General features: G+C 38.6%; 3 protein-coding genes across 4 annotated transcripts; 2 read left to right on the top strand and 1 right to left on the bottom strand.

Annotated features, from left to right (window-relative positions):
• Positions 1–698: 698 nt before the first annotated feature.
• LOC147281265 (uncharacterized) lies at positions 699–4711 on the top strand (the record flags this gene model as incomplete). The annotated part of the gene is made up of 12 exons (XM_086246529.1): positions 699–1016; positions 1141–1183; positions 1272–1331; positions 1430–1508; positions 1643–1688; positions 1779–1877; positions 2515–2583; positions 2697–2824; positions 2939–2997; positions 3124–3257; positions 3740–3989; positions 4023–4711. Coding segments are annotated over 12 exons (1974 nt in total), but the record flags the coding sequence as incomplete, so codon positions are not given.
• A 793-nt stretch (positions 4712–5504) lies between these two features.
• On the top strand, positions 5505–8169 carry LOC147281266 (heat-inducible transcription repressor). Of its 2 annotated transcripts, none has more exons than XM_086247370.1 (6): positions 5505–5921; positions 6108–6266; positions 6411–6536; positions 6674–6847; positions 7218–7382; positions 7551–8169. In XM_086247370.1, the coding sequence occupies exons 1-6, from the start codon at positions 5724–5726 to the stop codon at positions 8010–8012; spliced, it is 1284 nt and encodes a 427-aa protein (XP_086103496.1). In that variant the 5' UTR covers positions 5505–5723; the 3' UTR covers positions 8013–8169. The 2 variants fall into 2 exon arrangements, with proteins under 2 accessions (XP_086103496.1, XP_086103497.1); XM_086247371.1 differs by having other exon boundaries at positions 6417–6536.
• Positions 8170–11284: 3115 nt separating this feature from the next.
• LOC147281267 (RING/U-box superfamily protein) lies at positions 11285–16132 on the bottom strand. Its single transcript, XM_086248687.1, has 9 exons — positions 15716–16132; positions 14884–15533; positions 13995–14071; positions 13725–13893; positions 13084–13172; positions 12682–12846; positions 12459–12536; positions 12088–12191; positions 11285–11701 (listed from the first exon to the last, which is right to left on the bottom strand). Exons 2-9 carry the CDS (start codon positions 15512–15514, stop codon positions 11596–11598), a joined length of 1419 nt encoding a protein of 472 aa, XP_086104813.1. The 5' UTR covers positions 15515–15533; positions 15716–16132; the 3' UTR covers positions 11285–11595.
• Positions 16133–19814: the final 3682 nt, after the last annotated feature.

Consider the following 19814-nt stretch of genomic DNA (forward strand, 5'->3'; position numbering starts at 1 on the left):
GCAGCTTTGAGCCTTTGAGCCATCCTCTTTCAAATCAAAGCCTTCATCGTCCGATGTAAATAATATGACGTAAGTACGTAACCTCGTCGGGTTGTGCTTGTAGACTGTAGAGTGTATAGGATGGTGCGACCCTTAGTCCTTAGTCCTCAGTCAGTCCTCAATCCTCATTGCTTATTTGACCATATTTCCAATTCAATGCTCTTCCCCTTTTCAGTTAATCATTATTATTATATTTATTTACAATATTACAAGGAGATCACATCAACAAAATATTAATGTGTTTTATAACTTTTATAGCTTGGAGCCTGAAAAGGAATACAATATGAAGCAAAAAGAGGAGCAAATATGGGGTTTAACGTTTTTACCTCATCTGGAATATCCACATCTCTCATAAAAAGAAACAATTAATCCCTTTGCAAAGCTGTGTCTGATTCTAATCTTCCCTATGTAGTTGTATAACCCTCTGCCACACTCACATTTTTCACTGCATTTTCAACTCTTCTTCTCTTTTTCTATAAACCTATGGAACTATAGAATCACCTGGTCAAAACCCCCCCAAGTAGGAGTAGCTAGGACTGTGTTTGTGAGAATGTCCAGGTGGGTTTTTGTTCATGTTCACAAAAATGTGAGAGTATGTTTGAAATTTCTTTTAACTTTAACAATGTGGGTTTTTTTCACTTTGGTTGTCAACTGTGTGTAGTAAAAAATTAGACAAGTCAAAATGGAAGGAGGGGCACAGGAGGAGCCCGCGAATCTCTGCTTTGGAAGCGTGGAAGGCCCAGCCGCCGAGACGCGTGGGTGTCACAGCTGGTACAAGCACTGGGACTGGTTCTACTGCTAGTGCTAGTGCTACTAGAAGTAGCAGTAGTGAACAGCAAATGAAGCGCCACTTGGGTAACGTTCAGGGACCAGCTTTCCGGACAAGGGCCAGAAAGAAGAGAAAACTCAGACCTGTTGATGAAGTTGCTGTTACTGTACTTTCACCCCCACCGAACCAGGAAAGTTGCTTCTTTTTTGTTTAATTGCACATATGTGTGTGTGTGTGTGTGTGTATGGGTGTGTGACATTATCTTGTTACATTTTAAGGGGCTTCTGTAAATTGTATTAAGTCCCCAATTTCCCAATTAATGTGTCATGCAGGGTCAAGAGGAAACCAGTCATGAAGATCACCAAACTAATAGTGGTGACCCTCTTTCGCACCATAAATGACCTTCTTTTTTATTTCGATGACAATGATGTGGTAATGTGCAGTCTATTTGTTTTTCTATCAGATCAAAAGGTTGTGCAGGGTAAAGATGGCCCAGAACCTGGTGCTCATGCTACCTACACTGGTTAGCTTAATTTCTTCACTGTGAAGTCTCATTGTATTTCTGCACCTTTATGAATTACAACAAAAATGAATTTCAGTCTAACCTAGTGCTTGCGTTAGATCAACCATCCACTGTTCTATCTACAATCCGGTTACCGGAAAAGCGCATACTTGAGCTTGTCCTTGACATATTACAGAGGTGGGTACTATTTTAAAGCATTTTTTTTATTTGCATATGACAAATAGCATATTTTATGATTGCATATGCATTTTAAGTACCTTATTAGAAAATTTCATCGTTGTGTTGATATGCATATTTTTGAAAAATTACAGGAGAGATACCAATGAAATATTTGCTGAACCAGTTGACCCCAATGAGGTGCATATCTCATTGTGATTTTATCATTTAATATTTGTATGTTTTCTTTTTCTTTTCTCAGTCATGGTTATAAATTTTTCTTTTTATAAGGTTGAAGATTACTATGAAATCATCGAAGAGCCTATGGATTTTGGGACTATGAGGGCTAAACTTCATGAAGGAATGTATAAAACCCTTGAACAATTTGAGGTCTGCTGCTCTCTCAAAAATTAGTTCTATTCTAAATGTAAATTGCCTTTTTTTACCACAAACCAACCAATTCCTGAACTATTTGCTTGAATGCACTTTAAAAGTATGTCATGGTTAACCTTGTCTTAACTGGGGGACACATGGCTTATTAATTGCCCTCTCACTGAACTCAAATTGATGGTAATGTAAGTTTCCTTGTATTTTTGACTCTATTATTTAGTTTTCTCCTCTCCTAGGCATTTTTCTCTGTATGCACCATAATGGAAAGTTCGAAGCTCATAAATTTTCTGGATGATCAACATGCCGGCGTAATCTATTTAACATGTCTTAGATGTCAGATAACCTTAGGAATTTCTAATGTTCAGAATAGAACTTATTATTTTTCTCACATAACATCAAGATTCAACTTGTATATATGTATATCCAACTTGTTTTCTGTTTCACATGAGCTAGAATATGATCTGCTGGTGATAACTCATTATAATGGAGTCCTGATCCAAAACATGGATCAGTTTAAAAGCTGATTTAGTTAAAAAATTATTAAAGCTATATCTTTGGCTGTTTGGAGTATTCGTTATTTATAGATTATCTAATTGACATCTGATTTGTCATCTGACGATTAATGAACTGTTTGCAGCATGATGCATTTCTAATAACAGAAAATGCAATGCATTTTAATTCTTCAGCTACCATTTATTTTAGACAGGTATGCTAATTTGCTAATTGAACCTCTGCATAACTTTTGGAAAGTTTTAATTCTCCAACTTGAAAAATCTACATTTGCTCCATCAGCTGAATAAAAACTCTTGTTTTTTACAGGCTCGTGTCATACATGAACTAACTAAGAAGGTATTTCATGTTTTAAAAACCTATCCTGAGAACTTTGAATTAGAATTCTCAGAGACGAGACAAAGAAGTGGTAGGAGGGCCCAAGGTGAAGTTGGGAAGTCAGCTTCTAGCTCCTGTCCGAAAATTGCTAGAAATATGAAATCCCTTAGCATGAAGATTGCTGAATCATCAAAAGCTATGGCATGCTCATTTAGTGGTTCATCAAATATCAGGAGAAGCCAAGTAAAAACTGGGTGCTCTGGCATTGATGAAAGAGATCACAAAGTTCTCGGTAAGAAGTAAAATATAATCCATTATTTTACAAACCCAAATTCCTTTGATCCGTTGTCCTAACTAATTCTCACAGTTCAGTCAAGGTTTAGGACCTTACTTGAATTTTGTTTGTGTTTGTTAATAGGTATTGAAGATGGTAGAAGATCTAGATCCTTTGAAGCAGATCAACGCTGTACATATAGACCTTGGACATCCTTCCTCAATGAGAATGAGTCAATTGCTTTGACAATTTCTAGTAATGTAAAGCAACTTGAGCATGTAAGTCTTCTTTGCTTGTTTTTGTGTTTCTAAATATACAACCTCATATGCAGTGTGTGAAATACATGACACCAGTGATACAGACAGCACATATTTCCCAATAATCAGGTGGTACATGAACTATGGAATATGGTTTTAGTTTTTAGGATCACGGCCTGTGGTATCTAAAGTGCACATTTTCTTTATTTTGTGCTGTTCTTCTGCAAATGAATGGGTCCTTGAATTAATGATCTCAACTTCTATATATGCAATATGGCCTTTTGGTAGGCCTCCTGTCCTATCATTAAAATCCTCTATGTGTGTGTGTGTTTATGTGTTTATGTGCCTAGTTCAAGAATCAGCAAACCTTATCCACATCACTTGGCCTTGATAATTTAATGCCATATTCCTGAAAGGCCAAGATAACTAATGTGGTTTTTCATTTATGTATCATTGATTGATGTCACAAAATCTTCCATGAGAATAGTCAGTTTTCTATGTAGGTGAATCAGCAGGATATTGGTTACAGAGAAAGCTTGATGTTGTTTGTTAAAGACTTAGGACCAACAGCTCAGATGATTGCCAGAAAGAAGTTACTTGGATGGTTCCAACTGCAAAAAAGTCAAACTCCTTTCACAACCGCCTCTACCCAATGGGCACCAAGTACTCTGAATACTGTGTTCACTGCACCACCATCTCAAAATTTCTGGGACAAGATTCATGTGCATCCTACTTTTATTATGAAGAGCACTGGTGACAGTTTGCATTCCTGGGATGCTGACAAAGGAGAAAAGGGATCTTTAGGTGATGAAATGGGTATCCAAAGTGCTACAGTTGAAGTGGCATCTAGTAGTGAAAGAAAGAATTCACATGGTACATTGGGAGGTGAAGTTCACTCCAGTGAATTTCATCAGAATCGAAGAAATGAGAGTCGGTTGGATTCTTTCAAATCTAATGCTGGAGACTACAGTTTCTCAGTTTCCGGGTTCAAAACCACTGGCAATAAGTCAACAGAAATGATACTGAACCAAGGGAATTTGGGGAATGAAGCACAACCCATGGAGTCACCTTCGGAGTATTCTCACTCAAAGTTGTTGCAACACAGACTTAGAAACATGGGCATTCCAAGTTTTAGTCAAATTAAGAGCTCCACACATAAATTGAGTCCAGTGCATTTAAGAGGAGATGATCAAACAACAAAAGCTGCTCAAGGTCCAAGTCATGCAATCAGCAGCTCATCTGAGACAAGCCAAGTGCCAAAACCAGACCAAGCCATGTCACTGCCTCGCCAGTTCACATTCGATCTGCCATATTTGAGAGCTCAACTTGGTAAGATAAATTCTTCAGGACATGACAGATTCATGCAGAACGGTTCAGGTGCTGAGCTGATGGCCTTTTCTGATAAAAAGAGTACTTATCAGAGAGCTCTCTACCTATGCCCACCACATGCAGCTGAGAAATCAGCCTTATGGTGATTATCAACACCAGTCTTCAATCAATACTCATGAGTATACTGATTTAGCTCTTCAACTGTAAGAAAGGGACTGAAGTCCTAAAACAAAAGAAATTTTGAACATTCATTGTCCGAGAGTTACTAATATGTTTTTTCACCTTATTGTTAAATCCATTAATCTGTCAAAAACACACTTTATAGAGAAGAGAATCATTTTGGGTTTTTGGCTGTGTCGCTGTGTCTGAAAGTTTGTCGTAAAAATATGCGCATGTCTTTGAGTTTGACCTGTCATATATACGAATCGCTCACACAAAGAGTTTGTGGTGGCATACCATTACTTGTACACAAAGCAATTAACTAGCTTAGTCTGAGGGAATCACAATGTGCATATAAACAATAAACTATAGATTAAACAAAAAATGAAACTGGTTCACACGTCAACAACTCTCCAAAGGGGTCCAGTTCCAGTTGATGAAGTCCTTTTACAATTTAATTACATGGGCCAGTTCCCCACCCCAATATTCATGAGTTGTCACACAAGTGACACAACAACAACACAACATGTTTACATGACCCACCTTAATTATTAATAAACATTTTTTGTGTAATAAAGTCCTTACCTTTCTTTTGAAAGGAAATAAAGTCCTTGCCTTGGTTGGATAGAAATTTTTAAATTTTTTGTATGGAAATGAAAATCCAAGGGCAGGGAATAAGGAACAGAACAGGTGTTAGAGAATAGAATATTATTATTATATATAGCCAGCGCTGACGCTATTATTTTTCTGTTTCTGCGGCTTCCATTTCATTCCCTTTCATTCATTCATATTTCAGTTTTTTTGCTTTCGAAGAAAACGCGGAAGAGTTCGTTAGGCCAACCCAAAAACCAACCAAACAGCGGTTGCCTGCAAAACGCTTCCTCCTTCGTCGTCGTTTTGATCGCCGGTGACGGAAGCGATTCATTCAATCATTCAGTGATTGCGTTTTGGAATAAACGATTAAAGAGCGAAAACAGAGATAGAGAGAGAGAGAGAGAAATGGCGTACAGGAGAAGACAGGGGATGACAAGAGCGTCCACTTTCAAAGAGGAGATCATTCATCGCTCACCTGACGACAACTCTGCATCGTCTCCAGCTTCGCTTCTGCAATCTTCCAAAACTTTCTCTGCTTCCTCGTCTCTCGCCGCTCAGGCCATTCGCGCCTCCGCGCTTTCCCACGAACGCAGTCGATCCAAGGTTTTCCCTGAATTCTTGATCTTGGTTTTTTTCTCTGTAAATTTGATTATGATTTCTCTGATCTGATTTGATTATCTGGGCTCGTTTTATTTTCAATGAATTGTGTGACCCTGTTTTGCGTTCTTCATGAAAATGAATTGCCTCTGTTCTGAGATGATTTTGATGCCTATAAATATAATAATGCAGGACTTTTCTGCGTACGAGGATTCATCCACAAAATCTGGGTTTTGGGGTGTTCTGGCTCGCAAAGCCAAAGCCATTCTTGAAGAGGATAGTGTAGCCGAACAAGCTGATATGCCTGGAGAGATCAGATCACAGTCCTCCTATGCCTCCAGTGGCTCTCAGGTGAGATCCTTCAGCTTCATATTTGTATGCATATTCAGTCAAATTGGTTTCCAAGTTTCTAACTTTGTAGACATATACAATCATCTCATCATGCACTATATAAATTTTCATTGCCGAGCTTTCTTATTCATTTTTTGGAGACAGTTCCAGCAACCATATCAGTCCTCTGACAACTCAAGAAGAATGGAAAATCCCACATTCCGAAAGGGCTTGGATGCACTCACAACTTCCCTTAATAATCTCGGTGACACTTTTGAGAAGGCTTTCGAGGTAAAATGCTAATCCTTGCTTGCTAGTTGTAAATCTAAATGGAGTGTTTTCTTCAATTTATATGCCATGTTCAGTACTATAGGAAACAACATTGTATTCATGATAATGTTATTTGTGTTGTCGTTTTTGCTTTTCAGGAAGGTCGTACGATGGTGGAGAGTAAGACTGCCGACATCAAGCTGCAAATGAAACGAAGAGGAGACCATCCCGAGGCACAAAATCAAGCTTCTTTTGGTGAGAACCAGAACAGTTCATGGCAGCAGCCTAAGACTCAAACCAACAGTGATAATCAACTCAAGGCATCTCGCGACGTAAGGTGGCAATTATGTATTTGTGTGTGACTGGTTCATGCTGTTAAAAGTAGAGAATCTTAATGAGTCTGATTGAAATTATTGAATCATTCTGACTGGTCAGTCTGTCACTGGATTTAAACATTACAAAGTTCCGTGCATGCATCAAACTTACAGCATGAATGAAATTCACAGCAAAGGGGATAGGATACTCTTTAGACTTACATTACATAAGTTGGAACTCCTTTAACAATTGTGCATGTGAGATTAGAAAACTTGATCTATACATTGATGATGGGATTGAACCTCATTCTCAATTTTTCATTTGGGATTTATTTAGATTTCACTTAAGCCAGTGGAATGCATAAGTGGTCTTTGTTTTGGGTCACAGGTTGCAATGGCAACGGCTGCCAAAGCAAAACTACTTCTTCGGGAGCTGAAAACTGTTAAAGCAGATCTGGCTTTTGCAAAGGAAAGATGTGCTCAACTAGAAGAAGAAAATAAGCGCCTTCGCGAGAATCGTGACAAGGGAAACCACAAGGCAGATGATGACTTGGTATGTGTACTGTTTTCCTTTTCAGTGTTTGTTGTGCTTGATCCTAAACTAGGACTGGTCTATTTTCTGCTTCTTTGTTTCTAATGTTGGTACAATTTCTTCGGGATACTTGCACATATATGCATTCATTAATTTATTGTTCCTAACATGTATATAATGTGATGTCAGATCCGGCTTCAATTGGAGACACTTCTGGCTGAGAAGTCTCGATTAGCTAATGAGAATTCAGTTTATGCACGCGAGAACCGGTTCCTGAGGGAAATTGTTGAATACCACCAACTCACTATGCAGGATGTTGTGTATTTAGACGACGAAGAAGTTTCAGAAGTTTACCCCTTAACCAGCCCAACTGAGGTCTCCAGGATGCTCTCCATTTCTCCAGGCTCATCACCACCCCCAACCCCACCTCCAGAGGACCTTTCACCTGTAACCACACCAACTAAGGAAATGCCTCCTGTCCTCACCCACAACCCACAAGAAAATAAAGATGTTTCTGCAAATGAAGTCACACCAAATTCAGATGTCTCAGTTCCTCAGAAAGAAGATGCTAAAAACCCTTCTGTAGCAGAAGATGCTAGAACACCTCCTGTAGCAGAAGATACTAAAAGACCCCCTGCATCTTCTGCCTAAGCAGCATTGTCTTTTTTTTTTTTTTTTTTTTTCTTAAAGATTAGTGTAGCATTTGTTCTCTTTTTTTCTTCTTCCTTTTTCTCTTAGAGAGGGAAAGAGGGGGTGGAAGATATTCTTTCTGCCTGAAATGTTTATTATAGTAAACTATTTAAAACTACCGAGTTTGAACTTAGTTATTTATAAACCTCCACCTTTAATAAAACTATTTCTCAACCTCCTATTAAACATTTAATCTCTCCCAAAACCCCTTAGTCAACTAATAGTTTGACCCCTATTTTTTTAATGTTACAGTTTTACCCTTTTTTAATCTCTCCCATTGATTATAACACAAATCATATTAGACTCACTCAGACTCTCTCTCTCTCTTCTGTATGTTCTCTCTCTCTCCGCATGGTTGTCGCCGGTGCGTGCTCCGTCGTCCGACGACGGTTGCCGGCGATACCGGTCCCGATCTTCTCGTCTCTCCTCCCTCTTCCTCCTCCTGTATTCCACTCGCCATGAAAGCTAGCGTCCACGCCGGATCGGGTCTAGGCAAACCTGCGCTCCCTCGCCGGAGATCCGCCAATTCCGGCCATGACGAGGTGCCGGACCGCCATGGATGGCTTCCTCTCGTCGTTCCGAGTCCACTGGTGCCATCAGAAGATTTGGACGACCCCTAGGCTAGCCGTTTCGAAGAAGAGAAGCCGGAGACATCCTTGTCGGCAATCTCTGTGTTCCGACAACCATTTTCGTCAAGTCAGGTACCCATCTTCTTCTTCTCGTTGTGCTCTTCAATTCTATGTGTTTGGATTAGTCCAATTGTTGATGAATCAAGAAATCCCAAATTGAACCTCACAGCCACTGCGGCGGCTCTGCCGCAAGTGGTGGTGAGACCTGATTTTGATCTTTCTTTTTTTTGGCTTCGATTCATGCTTTAATAATTTTGTTTTTTGTGAACCAGAATAAAAAGAACCTTTTGGAAAACTGGTTGGCAGAGGACAAACTGGAATGTAAGGAAGAAGTAGGAGATCTTGTGAAGGTTTGCTTCACAATTTCAATTTATGCATATTTAGCATGCCTAACTTTCAGATTTGTAATTTATGTTAATGTCTCTGATCGTTAAAAGTTTGGATCTTTTGGTTTTTTTAGGGAATTTTATTGAGATTAAACAGTTTCAGTTCGTGAAACAGTCTCAGTTCGTGAAACAGTTTCAACTGTGAGTTTTAGATGAATTTTGAATGAAATTGTGGTCCTGAAATACATATTATGAATCAAATTTGCAGGTGAAAACAGATTTAGGCAGCCTCACGCTTTTGGTGATTACTGTTGTATAGGACCAAAGGACCACAGTTCATTGCATGGTTGGGAGAAGTGAAAAAGGTAATTCATTTATGAGTCGTGTTCTCGGCGCATGTGAGGTGGTCGAACATTCAAAATCTGGACGACAACGGTGTAGTCTATGGTTTGAGTTTGAGATCGGAGATGTGGACGCCGATGACATAGCTTAGGGTTTGAGTTTCACTGAATTCAGTTTCAGTGCATTAAGTGAAACTGAATTTAGACTAAAACTGCATTTAGTCTCTAGTGAAACACTGAATTGATATAATTGTTATTTTTTTTCAAATAAAGGTGTAATTATTTTTTCTGTAGAAAATAATGGTGTAATTATTTTTTTATTCTAATTAATAATAATGTAAAATTATATTTTTTTTAGTGTAACTGAATTTTTGAAATTCAGTTTCACTGATCCACATCAGCGCGCGTCAGAGCACGCATCAAAGTGCGTCAGCACGCGTCAGAGTGCGTCAGCGCGCGCGTCAGAGTGTGTCAGAAGGGTAAAAAATGTATTATAAGTTTTTTGGGGTTTTGGGAGAGTTTCTAGATAGGTGAGGGTTTAAGAAAATTTTTAAGTTAGTTTAGGGGGTTTAAAATTACCCAATGTATATTAATTTGTGGATGTAATATTCTTTTGCTTAAGGTTGGGTTGTTTCCAATGGCATGTGTACCTTACTTCAAGATCATCAAATATTGTCCATGTCCTCCTTGTACAACCAGTGCATTTTGTTCCGAGTTTCAGAATTCTTATTTGATTTGTAGGTTGTTGTTCTAAATAATGTCGGTTCTTTTGCAAAATTCAAAAAGAAAGACCCGGGAATTCTCTCAATTTACAAAAATTCCGCAACTGAAATGACTGATCATCCGGTATCGATCCGTGCTCGTAATAAAGTAGCACATCAAGTGGTTCTTTTTAGATTGAAGAAGGCCCAGGATTTTCTTCAGCCATTCAGAATCAGAGATTCAGAGGATTGTAAATTTGTAATTCCTTGTGCTCCTTCCTAACATATTGAGGTTTTTCCTTCAAAAACTTAAAAAGCCGGATAGTAGTAGGAATGCCCGAATGGATTCAAACTCAATGTCCCTCTATAAACATGGTAATTGACTAATTGATCGAAAGATAACAGTGAACAAGCTTTGGAATTAATTAAAATTAAATCACATCAGATATGCATGCATTTATGTTCAGCCACAACCAGCAAGAAATGAGAGAGAGAGAGAGAGAGAGAGAGAGAGATGAAAAATTTGCAACAATTGAATCAATGCTTATATGCAAAATATCATAACATTTCAGACGTGCTGAAAGCACCTCAAGTTCTAGCCTGCCGATCTATATCACTTACAATTTTGCCTCCCTTCTATATGAACATTTCCCCCAGGCACATCAAGCAATATGCCTATACAATAAGAAGTAAGAAACAAAAGATAGAAATACTGGAAGAAGAAACACCACTCGTTTTGGCAGAATCTCAAAGCTCTCAGATCCTTCTTCAACAATGGTCTCTAATTTTGGAAGATTTGAACATTTTTGGTGGGCTATGATCTGGGGTGGTGCAACTTCGACCCAATTGTGCATGTACCTCCTTCCCTTTGCCATCACTGTATGAGGATCAAAGATGAAAGGTTACCTATAATTCTCAGAGAAAGCTAAGGTGGGGAAGTTAGATTGTGTTTGTCTAGTAGAAATATGATCAATGATGTAGAGAGATATGGGGTTGGAGAGAGGGATTGGAGAACTATCTTATATATACATCAGGTGAGGGAAGGTCCTGAAGGAAGAGGTGAAAAAATTGGAGGTAGTAGTTGGCCTTGTAGCACCAAAAATTAGTGGTGCAAATGGGGCCATGTGAGCGACGTTTGAAGAAGTCTGGGAATAGATTTCACGTTTGACAATTGTCATTTGCCAACCCACCAAAAATAGAAAAAGAAAATCTAGAAGGAAAAACAGAAATGTAATATGAGGGGAAGGGGTGCGGGAAACTTTCATTCATGGCAAATTAACAGTTGGACATGGTATTAAAGTAACTTCTCTGTAGCTTAATTCGCGCATTACATACATTTGACCTTTCTCTCAATACATCGTATGAACAATAGCCAGTTCAGTTATACCCAAACACTTTTCTTTCCAAGGGCAACCCATGAACAAGGCAGAGCAAAAATACAATCAAATATACCCGTATAGTCATAAGGATCAGGAGGGAGATGGCTGCTTTGAATAAGAATTTGAACACCAAAGCAGAAGAACTCCTCGCTTTTTACAGTAGATGATTCAGAACAGCTGGAAAAACAAACTCGTTGATCCATCGCCAAACGATCTCAGATCTGCAGGTTTTACCAAAGCCCTGCACAATGGGCATGTCCGTTCCCTCTCGAACCTGAACAAATAAGTCTGTCAGCAGACAAAGGGGATAAAAGAACTACCATAAGCAAGGCTATTGAGTGGTTGTTCATTAAATTTTTGGGGGATTACTCAGGTCAGAGACCATTCCACGGAAACCAAAACTAATTTTGACAAATTCTCAAACCGATAATATTAACATTCTGCATAGTTTTCTCAATAAGTAAATCATTTTGAAAAAGCAATCAACAATCACTTTGTTTCTCAAAATTTGTTATTATGATGTAAAATTTGCAATGCAAGGTAACTGGTCGGATAGGAAAGCAGTTTCAACAAAGACAAAATGTAACTACGGTATTTGGTACAAACAGTTTTAAAATGCAATATATAAAGACAAAACCTAGACCACAGAAATAAACTAACCACTCTGATACACAGTCCTCACAAAAGATGTGTTTACAACGAAGTAGGATGGGAGCATGCATCTTCTCCTGGCAAATAGCACATAGATCACCTGCTGCATTGACCTGCATCAGATCACCGACAACTTAAATGCATGAACCAATAGCTCTTTCATTTAAGGATCAAAACCACCAAAATAAAACTATGAAAACCTTAAAATCTAAAACCAAAATAGTATCAGTAACACCATCCACAAACAAGGCATTGGTCAGATGTTGCTTATACTGTGAACATGGTACACAAACCCCCACCACTTGCCATATGATTCATATCACTCAGACAATTCAAATTTCCAAGAAAGTCAATTGGGAAAAAATATATATCCATTTTACCTGCTCTGATGTTGCATAAGCCCCATAGTGCACCTCCTTGCGTGATAATGCCTTCAATGCAGCAAAGAAGGATTGCACCTAACCTCATCGAACAAGGGGAGAGCAAAAAACAGTAATGACATGTGAAAAACTACTTTTTCCAGGAGTCATTCTTCATGAAGAGGTCATAAAACTGGAGTAATATTGGGAACATAAGAAAAATTATATCAACATAAATTCTTACCTTCTCCACAACAGATGTGAGCTTGAAAGTCAAATATAAGCCTGTCATAAGTGACGAAAAAAGACTTCCATATTCTTTGTTCAAGAAGAACCGATACCACACTGGTGTTGGCAACAAGGCACGGTACAACAGCAGTAGATACTCAACCAGAGTAAGCATTTGACCCTGGAAAAGAGGCACTTCTACAGTGAAAAAGTGATGGGGAATAAAGGAGGGGGGAAAATGTCAATTAAATGAACCTAGCCCTACATTTTAGTTCCAGCAATCAAATGAAAGACAAGAAGTAATTGCAACAGCTTCATAAGAAGAGCTTTGAGCCAGTTTCTGTTGTTTTGCTTAATCTTTTCCGAAACAAAAGTAACTTTACCCAATTTACTTTTGCTTAATTTCATAGTACCTCACCTGCTTACGATAGTTATGACCTCTGCTGTTCTTGTAGTATATTAACAGAATACACTTGAGAACCATTGCTGCCTGCCGGACCAAGGTGTCTGAAAGCAACCAATTTGAGGTAACCATCACAAGGCACTACAATAACTTAACATATAGCTTAAATTTTACAGAAATTGGGAATGAAGCATCTAGTAACAATAAGAACATGAAAATCTCTTATATCCGAACACTTGATGAAGAGACACATGTACGGAAAGCTCAAAATATGCTTTCAATACAAATAATTTTTGCTACACATAAGATAGAAAACTGCAAAGGTTAAAATAAATGAAAAAAGATGCATGCGCCCACAGAAAGCCAAAATTACAAGTACAAGTGTAAAGCTAAAATTTCATGCTGTACACAAAAGCAAGAACTACTTCTGAAAAGTGAAGCACCCTCTGTAGGAGAGATTTGAATATTAATAAGAAATAAAAACTAAATGTTAAGTTCTTAACACTTTCCCCACTGCTATCCTAAGAATGATGCCACAGAAAGAAAGTTGCTTAAGAGAAATTATCACATAAGAAAATTATTTGCTACAAAAAATTGAAAACTGTCAAAATTTGCAAAGAACAGCCACAGTGATAACTTGGGCAAAAAAAGATTACCATTCACCATGATGATGAAAACAGCATGCCAGAAAGGTGGAATTACTTTAGGAGGAAGCATAATCAATGGGTACAGAAGGTCATCATTCTGATACCACCAGTAAACGCCAACCACATGAAGTGTGAATGCAAGAGAGATGCCAATTAGAACAGAGACTTTCCTCTCTCCCTGCAGCCAACAACCACATCTATGCATAATAAACAAAAGCTCGCTATGCTAAAACAACAGCAACTGTTGAAAGTTGCAAAATAAATAAATATTAAGTATACCTTCAAAGCTGTCTGTTTCCTTAGAATATCATTTGACTTGAACATAACAGCAGCAATCCAAATTGTAACAAAGAAACCTGTAAGTCAATGCAGAGCAAAAATGGTCGCTAATTTGAAAGGAGAGAGGGGAAAAGATGGCCTAAAAAGGTGAGCTTAAATATGCTCATAATGAGAACCCTTACTCTACAAATGCAAGTATTCCGAATTAATGGCTATGAACAACATTTTATGCAAAAGGTAAAATCATTCCTGTTTGGTTCTTTTTTATAAGATTCATGTTTGGTTCTTTAATATCTACCAACCTGACAAGTTTCACACAGATGAAGTAGCATGCATAAGCGGACAACCTGAAGTTGACAATCAAGGTAGAAATGCATATTACCAGTTCATCATACAACTGACTAAAGGCCAAATCAATAGTGTTTTCTTTTATTTTTTATATTCCTAGGCAACTTAAGGGACATTGAACCCAAGGAATAGGCCCGTGGAAGTAGATGGGTTTTATCACTCACCAGCACTTAGTTTCAAATATATACTTGGCTTTGCTCTTCCTAGCATCTTAATTCTTGATATATATATATATATATATGTGTGTATATTTGTATATGCATGTGTCTATAGAGAGAGAGAGAGAGAGAGAGAGAGAGAGAGAGAGAGAGAGAGAGAGTTACACTCATTGCTACTGATAAATTAGTTATTGGAGGAATACACTTGTCCTCCAACTCACGTCCTCCAAACTTACAATACAAATCCCCAAGATGGTTATCAACCCAGTAATCATCAAATAGCAGATACAATGAAATAAATGTCTAACTACAACTGAGCATTCATTTTAAGAGAACGAAAAGCATGATCAATATTTGCAAACATAAGTTAGAAAAACACTTACCTTGCAAATGCTGGCGGATGAAGACCACCAATAGAAGCAAAGAAAAAGGCAGGATCTGCTCAATCCACCTGGCAGCCTGCTGAATGTCATATCTTTGGTAAGAAGAATCCCTGCCATTAGCCCCAGCTCCATCACCTACTTCTCCATCAGCACTTCCATTTATCGATTGGGAAATGCCCTCTCCTGAACCACGATCCGTCCTGGTATCTCCCTGACCCTCTTCTGTTGCCAATGTGACAGAGGCCGCCCCAGCCATTGGTTGTGAAGAAACCTCATTTTGGGGGGCAGTAACTTCCCTCAACTGACCAACTACTAAACCCGCGCCTTCCCTGTCATGCTCTTGTTCCCCTGCACCAATTATCCTAATAGAGACCTCCCCGTCATTGTTTGTTGCCACAGATTGGTCTAGCTGACCATGATGGTGATCCCGAAACCCAGCAGAGCTACGCCCACTAATCAAAGATTCCGCTTCTTGGTGATTAGAGCGGCCACGGAGAAGACCAGAGTACTCCAGCAAGGCAGAAAGTGGTGCCTGAATGATATTGGAAGCGGATAGCATCCCATATCTTCTAGAACTACTATTTCCCGAAGGAGCTCTATACGAGTCAAGATTGCCGCCGGGAGCTTCCATTTGCCTAAATGTCCTAGCCCTAACCATAACCATCACATAATAATAATTAAATAACCCAACAATTCAAAGCAATTCACATGAATATAAAAAAGACAGAATCATCTATTCCGTGCAAACCAAGAAAGCTTAATGACAAAGGCGCTTGTAAGCATAACTGAGAAGGAAACTTGATGAACGCGAAACGAAGAAATCAGAGCTTACCTTCCTAAGCGAACCACCGATGATGGGGTTTCAGGGGAGGAGAGATAGCATCGCAAAAACCCTAACCCTAAATCGAAATAAATAGTGGGAGGAATTGCATCGGCGCCGATGCCAGCCCTGAATTTTGGGGATGATAGGAGACGATCAATTATTGAAGGAATTGACCGACGAAATGCGTGGAGAAAAGGTTAGGGTTTGGGCAAAAAGAGTGCGAGAATTATTAAGAATGTAGAAGAGAACAGCTAGGGGTTGATGGTGATAGGAAGCCAAGCCAGTAAGAGAGATGGTCGAGTCTGTGACCTTCGGTAATTGGATATGGAAAATGATGTATTTTTTTTTTTTTTTATTTCTCTTTGTGTTTCTTCTCTTTCTCGCTCAATACGGAAGAGCGCGAGAAGAGAAGTGGCCAATACCTCAACCAGGGGGACAATAAACAATATACTCTCGCTTTTTTTTGTTTTTTTAATCAACCTTGGTTGACCAATGCCCCGGTGGGACTTACCCCTTTTACAAAATAAAAAAAAGTAAATTATAATTTAGTACCTCAACTTTATATATTGTTTCAATTTAGTACCCCAACTTTAAAACTTTGCAAAAAAGTACCTCAACTTTCATTTTGTATCAATTTAGTACCCCAACTTTAAAACCTTGCAAAAAAGTACCTCAACTTTTATTTTGTGTCAAAATAGTACCTCCGTTAATTTTTCTGTCAAAATAGCAGGGGTATTTTCGTCTTTTCCTTAAATTTAAAAAATAATAATTTTTTTTGAATAAAAAAAATTTAAAATAAAAAAAATTTTTAAAATAATTATTTTAAAATAATTAAAATTAAAAAAAAAATTTGGTTCCCTCCCCCCCCGCCCCCACCCCCACCCCCACCCCTCCCCTCCCCAACCAGCCTCTCCCTTCCCCTCCCCAGCCAGCCCCCACCCTCCCTTCCCCTCCCCTCCCCAGCCCGCCCCCTCCCTGCCCTCCCCTCCTCCCCAGCCCATCCCCAGCCCACCCCCACCCACTCCCCCTCTCTCTGCCCGACCCACCCCTCCCCCCACCCCAGTCGCGTCGCACCCCCTCCCCCAGCCCCAACCCCCGTCGCACACCCCTGCCCCTCCGCCCAGCCCCGTTGCACATCCCAGCCCCCGTCCCCCCTCCCTGCCCTCCCCTCCTCCCCAGCCCATCCCCAGCCCACCCCCACCCACTCCCCCTCTCTCTGCCCGACCCACCCCTCCCCCCACCCAGTCCCGTCGCACCCCCTCCCCCAGCCCCAACCCCCGTCGCACACCCCTGCCCCTCCGCCCAGCCCCGTTGCACCCCCCAGCCCCAACCCCCGTCGCACATCCCAGCCCCAGCCCCTCCCTTCCCCTCCCCGCCCTGCACCCCTTACCCAAAAAATTTTTTTTTTTTATTTTTTTAATTTTTTTTTTAATTTTTTAAATTTGTTTATTAAAAAAAAAATTATTATTTTTTATTCAAAAAAAATTTATTATTTTTTAAATTTAAGGAAAAGACGAAAATACCCCTGCTATTTTGACAGAAAAACTAACGGAGGTACTATTTTGACACAAAATGAAAGTTGAGGTACTTTTTTGCAAGGTTTTAAAGTTGGGGTACTAAATTGAAACAACATATAAAGTTGAAGTACTAAATTGTAATTTGCTCATAAAAAAATATCCTCTATCACGAGCGTATGTATTTGATTATGCCTATTTCTCTCACGTGACCTATGATCTAACACATGCTCGGATTTTATGAGCTCCAAGCCTCCAAGTAAACTATAAAAGTGAGATCCTTGACTTTTCATGTGCATTTATTAAATTTTTTAAAATAGATTTAGATGAAATTTAATGGATTTGCTTGCACATAATGGATTACATAAGAATTTTAATTATTTTCTTTGAATTTTGATGGATTTTAAAATTCATTAAAATCTGATTTAAGGGCACCTCTTTAATAAATTAGATTGTTAAGTTATGAAGCTTGAGTTGTTAAGTGAATCTTTTGAATTACTTCTTATTATTTTGACCTTAATTAAGTTTATCTGATATCCCATTTTGGATGATGGAGACAAACACAACAGTTATATACACTCCTCACTTCCTCACTCACACATACGAAAAGGAAAGACAAAAAACAATGGCAATATTATTGTGTTAGGCTACTCCAAGTGCAAGCATGCATTGATATGGACATCCAAACCACATGAAATAGCTCTTGGGCCCCACCCTTGATTGATCTCTCCGTCATCATCAGCATCATGGTTTGGTTTTAGGCTTTGGGCCAAAATCAAGATACATGCATGAGAGGGCCTGTTACCATCTGATAGATGCTACTGATCTTTTGGGCCACCCTCTACTGAAATTTGTAGAAGCCCAATTACCAGCCTATGCTCTACGGATACTTGTGAAGTAAAGCAAACGATACTTAGACATGGCCCATCAGAAGTTGCTTCAATTTATTGTATTTATCTGAGCCCACTTTATATGAGAATTAAGATGCTAATATCTGGGGGCTGCTATACATTCTTATAGGGTCCCAACTCCCAATATAACTTATTGTACATTGCTTTCCAAAAGTCAACCATGGAAGTTTTTAAAATGAATGATAAATTTTAAATAATCATAAGGGATATTGTATAAATATCGCTAGATTAAATTTGTATATATTAAAATTAATAATTTATTGATTCATTAAATTAAATCCAACCATTAATTGTCTCAGATAGTCATTTATATTCAAAATTTAACCCTTAAAAAAAGGGTACTGAGTCAAACTATTATTTCAATGCATAAATCTATATCGAATTATCTCACAAAAAAAAAAAAGTATATTTATGCTCCTTTCATAATTTATGCAACTCACACGTGGATCAACAAAACAATAAGAACAAAATAATTAATCTTCATAGTTTGAGGTGCGGGAATGGCTCTTCTATAAGCCCAAGGATGGTTTGAGCAGTAATTTTATTTTATTTTATTAAGACAAAGTATTTTATTTTACGATGTGGACTCGAATTTAAGTTGAATTCTCCAATTTTCAGCAGTTCAAGAGCTTCTAAGTGTTTAAAAGGACCATTTGATCGATAAACAATCTCACATGCACCTAAAGGGCTTGATGGTTAAGTGTTAATTGTAAGTCTTCAAGTTAAATACCAACTTAATCCAATACTTAAACCTCCGCACATATTTAACAAAGGAAAATTATAAATGAAAAGGGCAAATCAGTAATTTGAAGAAGTTGGGCAACAAACAGCTGATTGGACACCTGGGGAACATGGGCCCAAGAGGAGGACAACAAACAACAAAGTGGCCCTTCTTTCATATCACACACGCAATGCTAGCAACGCCACCACATCACGAGCAACCAATAGCGACAAAGTGGCCCTTCTGTAATTTGGTCATTAGAAGCTTCTAAATTGCGCCTGGTGCAAATTTGGCTCCAGCACATAGAAAATGAAATTGCTGTATTTCACAGGGGCGATTTGGTCATTGCACACTTACTCAATCACCCCGGACCCGGTTTTGCTTTACATCCCACTTACCACTATTTCATTTCAGTCCACACCTTTCATGCCTATCTTTCTCGCTCCTATTAGGATGCTGGATTGTAGGTCATGTGCGCGCGCGGAGTACTTTAGCATTTGGGGTCTGTAGAGTGTGGACCCAAGTTGCATCATTACAGAAAATGTGTCAGATCATATGAGCTGGCTTGTGTATTTGACAATCTCAGAAGCCATATATAGAAAACTCCTTGTGGTTTTTTTCTTATTTGGATTTTTATTTCTTTCTAGGTGTCTTTATGGGGTTTGGAATGTCCCTACGGTTTGAGGAAATAAAATATATATAAATTTATTTTGAGAATAATGTGGGAGTGACTTGAGTAAAAGTGACTTTTAAGACTTTGGTGTGGGTGTCGAGAGTAACTAGGTGTGGTGAGATAATTTTTTTGTAAAGTTTACCATTTTTTTTTTTTAATGATTTTTTTATTTTGGTTTTCGGAGATCCTAATCTATTTTGTGAAACTAATTCAAGGACAAAATTGGATTGATTTTTTATTATAATAAATTAGGTTTAAATTATTGATACTATGATAGTCAAGGTTCCGC

This window comes from Dryas octopetala, chromosome 6 (assembly GCF_963921425.1).
Source record: "Dryas octopetala chromosome 6, drDryOcto1.1, whole genome shotgun sequence".
Taxonomy (NCBI): Eukaryota; Viridiplantae; Streptophyta; class Magnoliopsida; order Rosales; family Rosaceae; genus Dryas; species Dryas octopetala.

What these genes read in the sequence shown, in the direction of transcription:
- LOC147281266 (XM_086247370.1), top strand. Translation starts at nt 5,724, where the DNA reads ATGGCGTACAGGAGAAGACAGGGGATGACAAGAGCGTCCACTTTCAAA. An exon ending in ATGCCTCCAGTGGCTCTCAG is followed by an intron (nt 6,267 to 6,410) that starts GTGAGATCCTTC and finishes TTTTGGAGACAG; the next exon opens with TTCCAGCAACCATATCAGTC. An exon ending in AACTCAAGGCATCTCGCGAC is followed by an intron (nt 6,848 to 7,217) that starts GTAAGGTGGCAA and finishes TTTGGGTCACAG; the next exon opens with GTTGCAATGGCAACGGCTGC.
- LOC147281267 (XM_086248687.1), bottom strand. Translation starts at nt 15,514, where the DNA reads ATGGAAGCTCCCGGCGGCAATCTTGACTCGTATAGAGCTCCTTCGGGA. An exon ending in CATCCGCCAGCATTTGCAAG is followed by an intron (nt 14,072 to 14,883) that starts GTAAGTGTTTTT and finishes ATTGACTTACAG; the next exon opens with GTTTCTTTGTTACAATTTGG. An exon ending in GGAAACAGACAGCTTTGAAG is followed by an intron (nt 13,894 to 13,994) that starts GTATACTTAATA and finishes TGTTGGCTGCAG; the next exon opens with GGAGAGAGGAAAGTCTCTGT.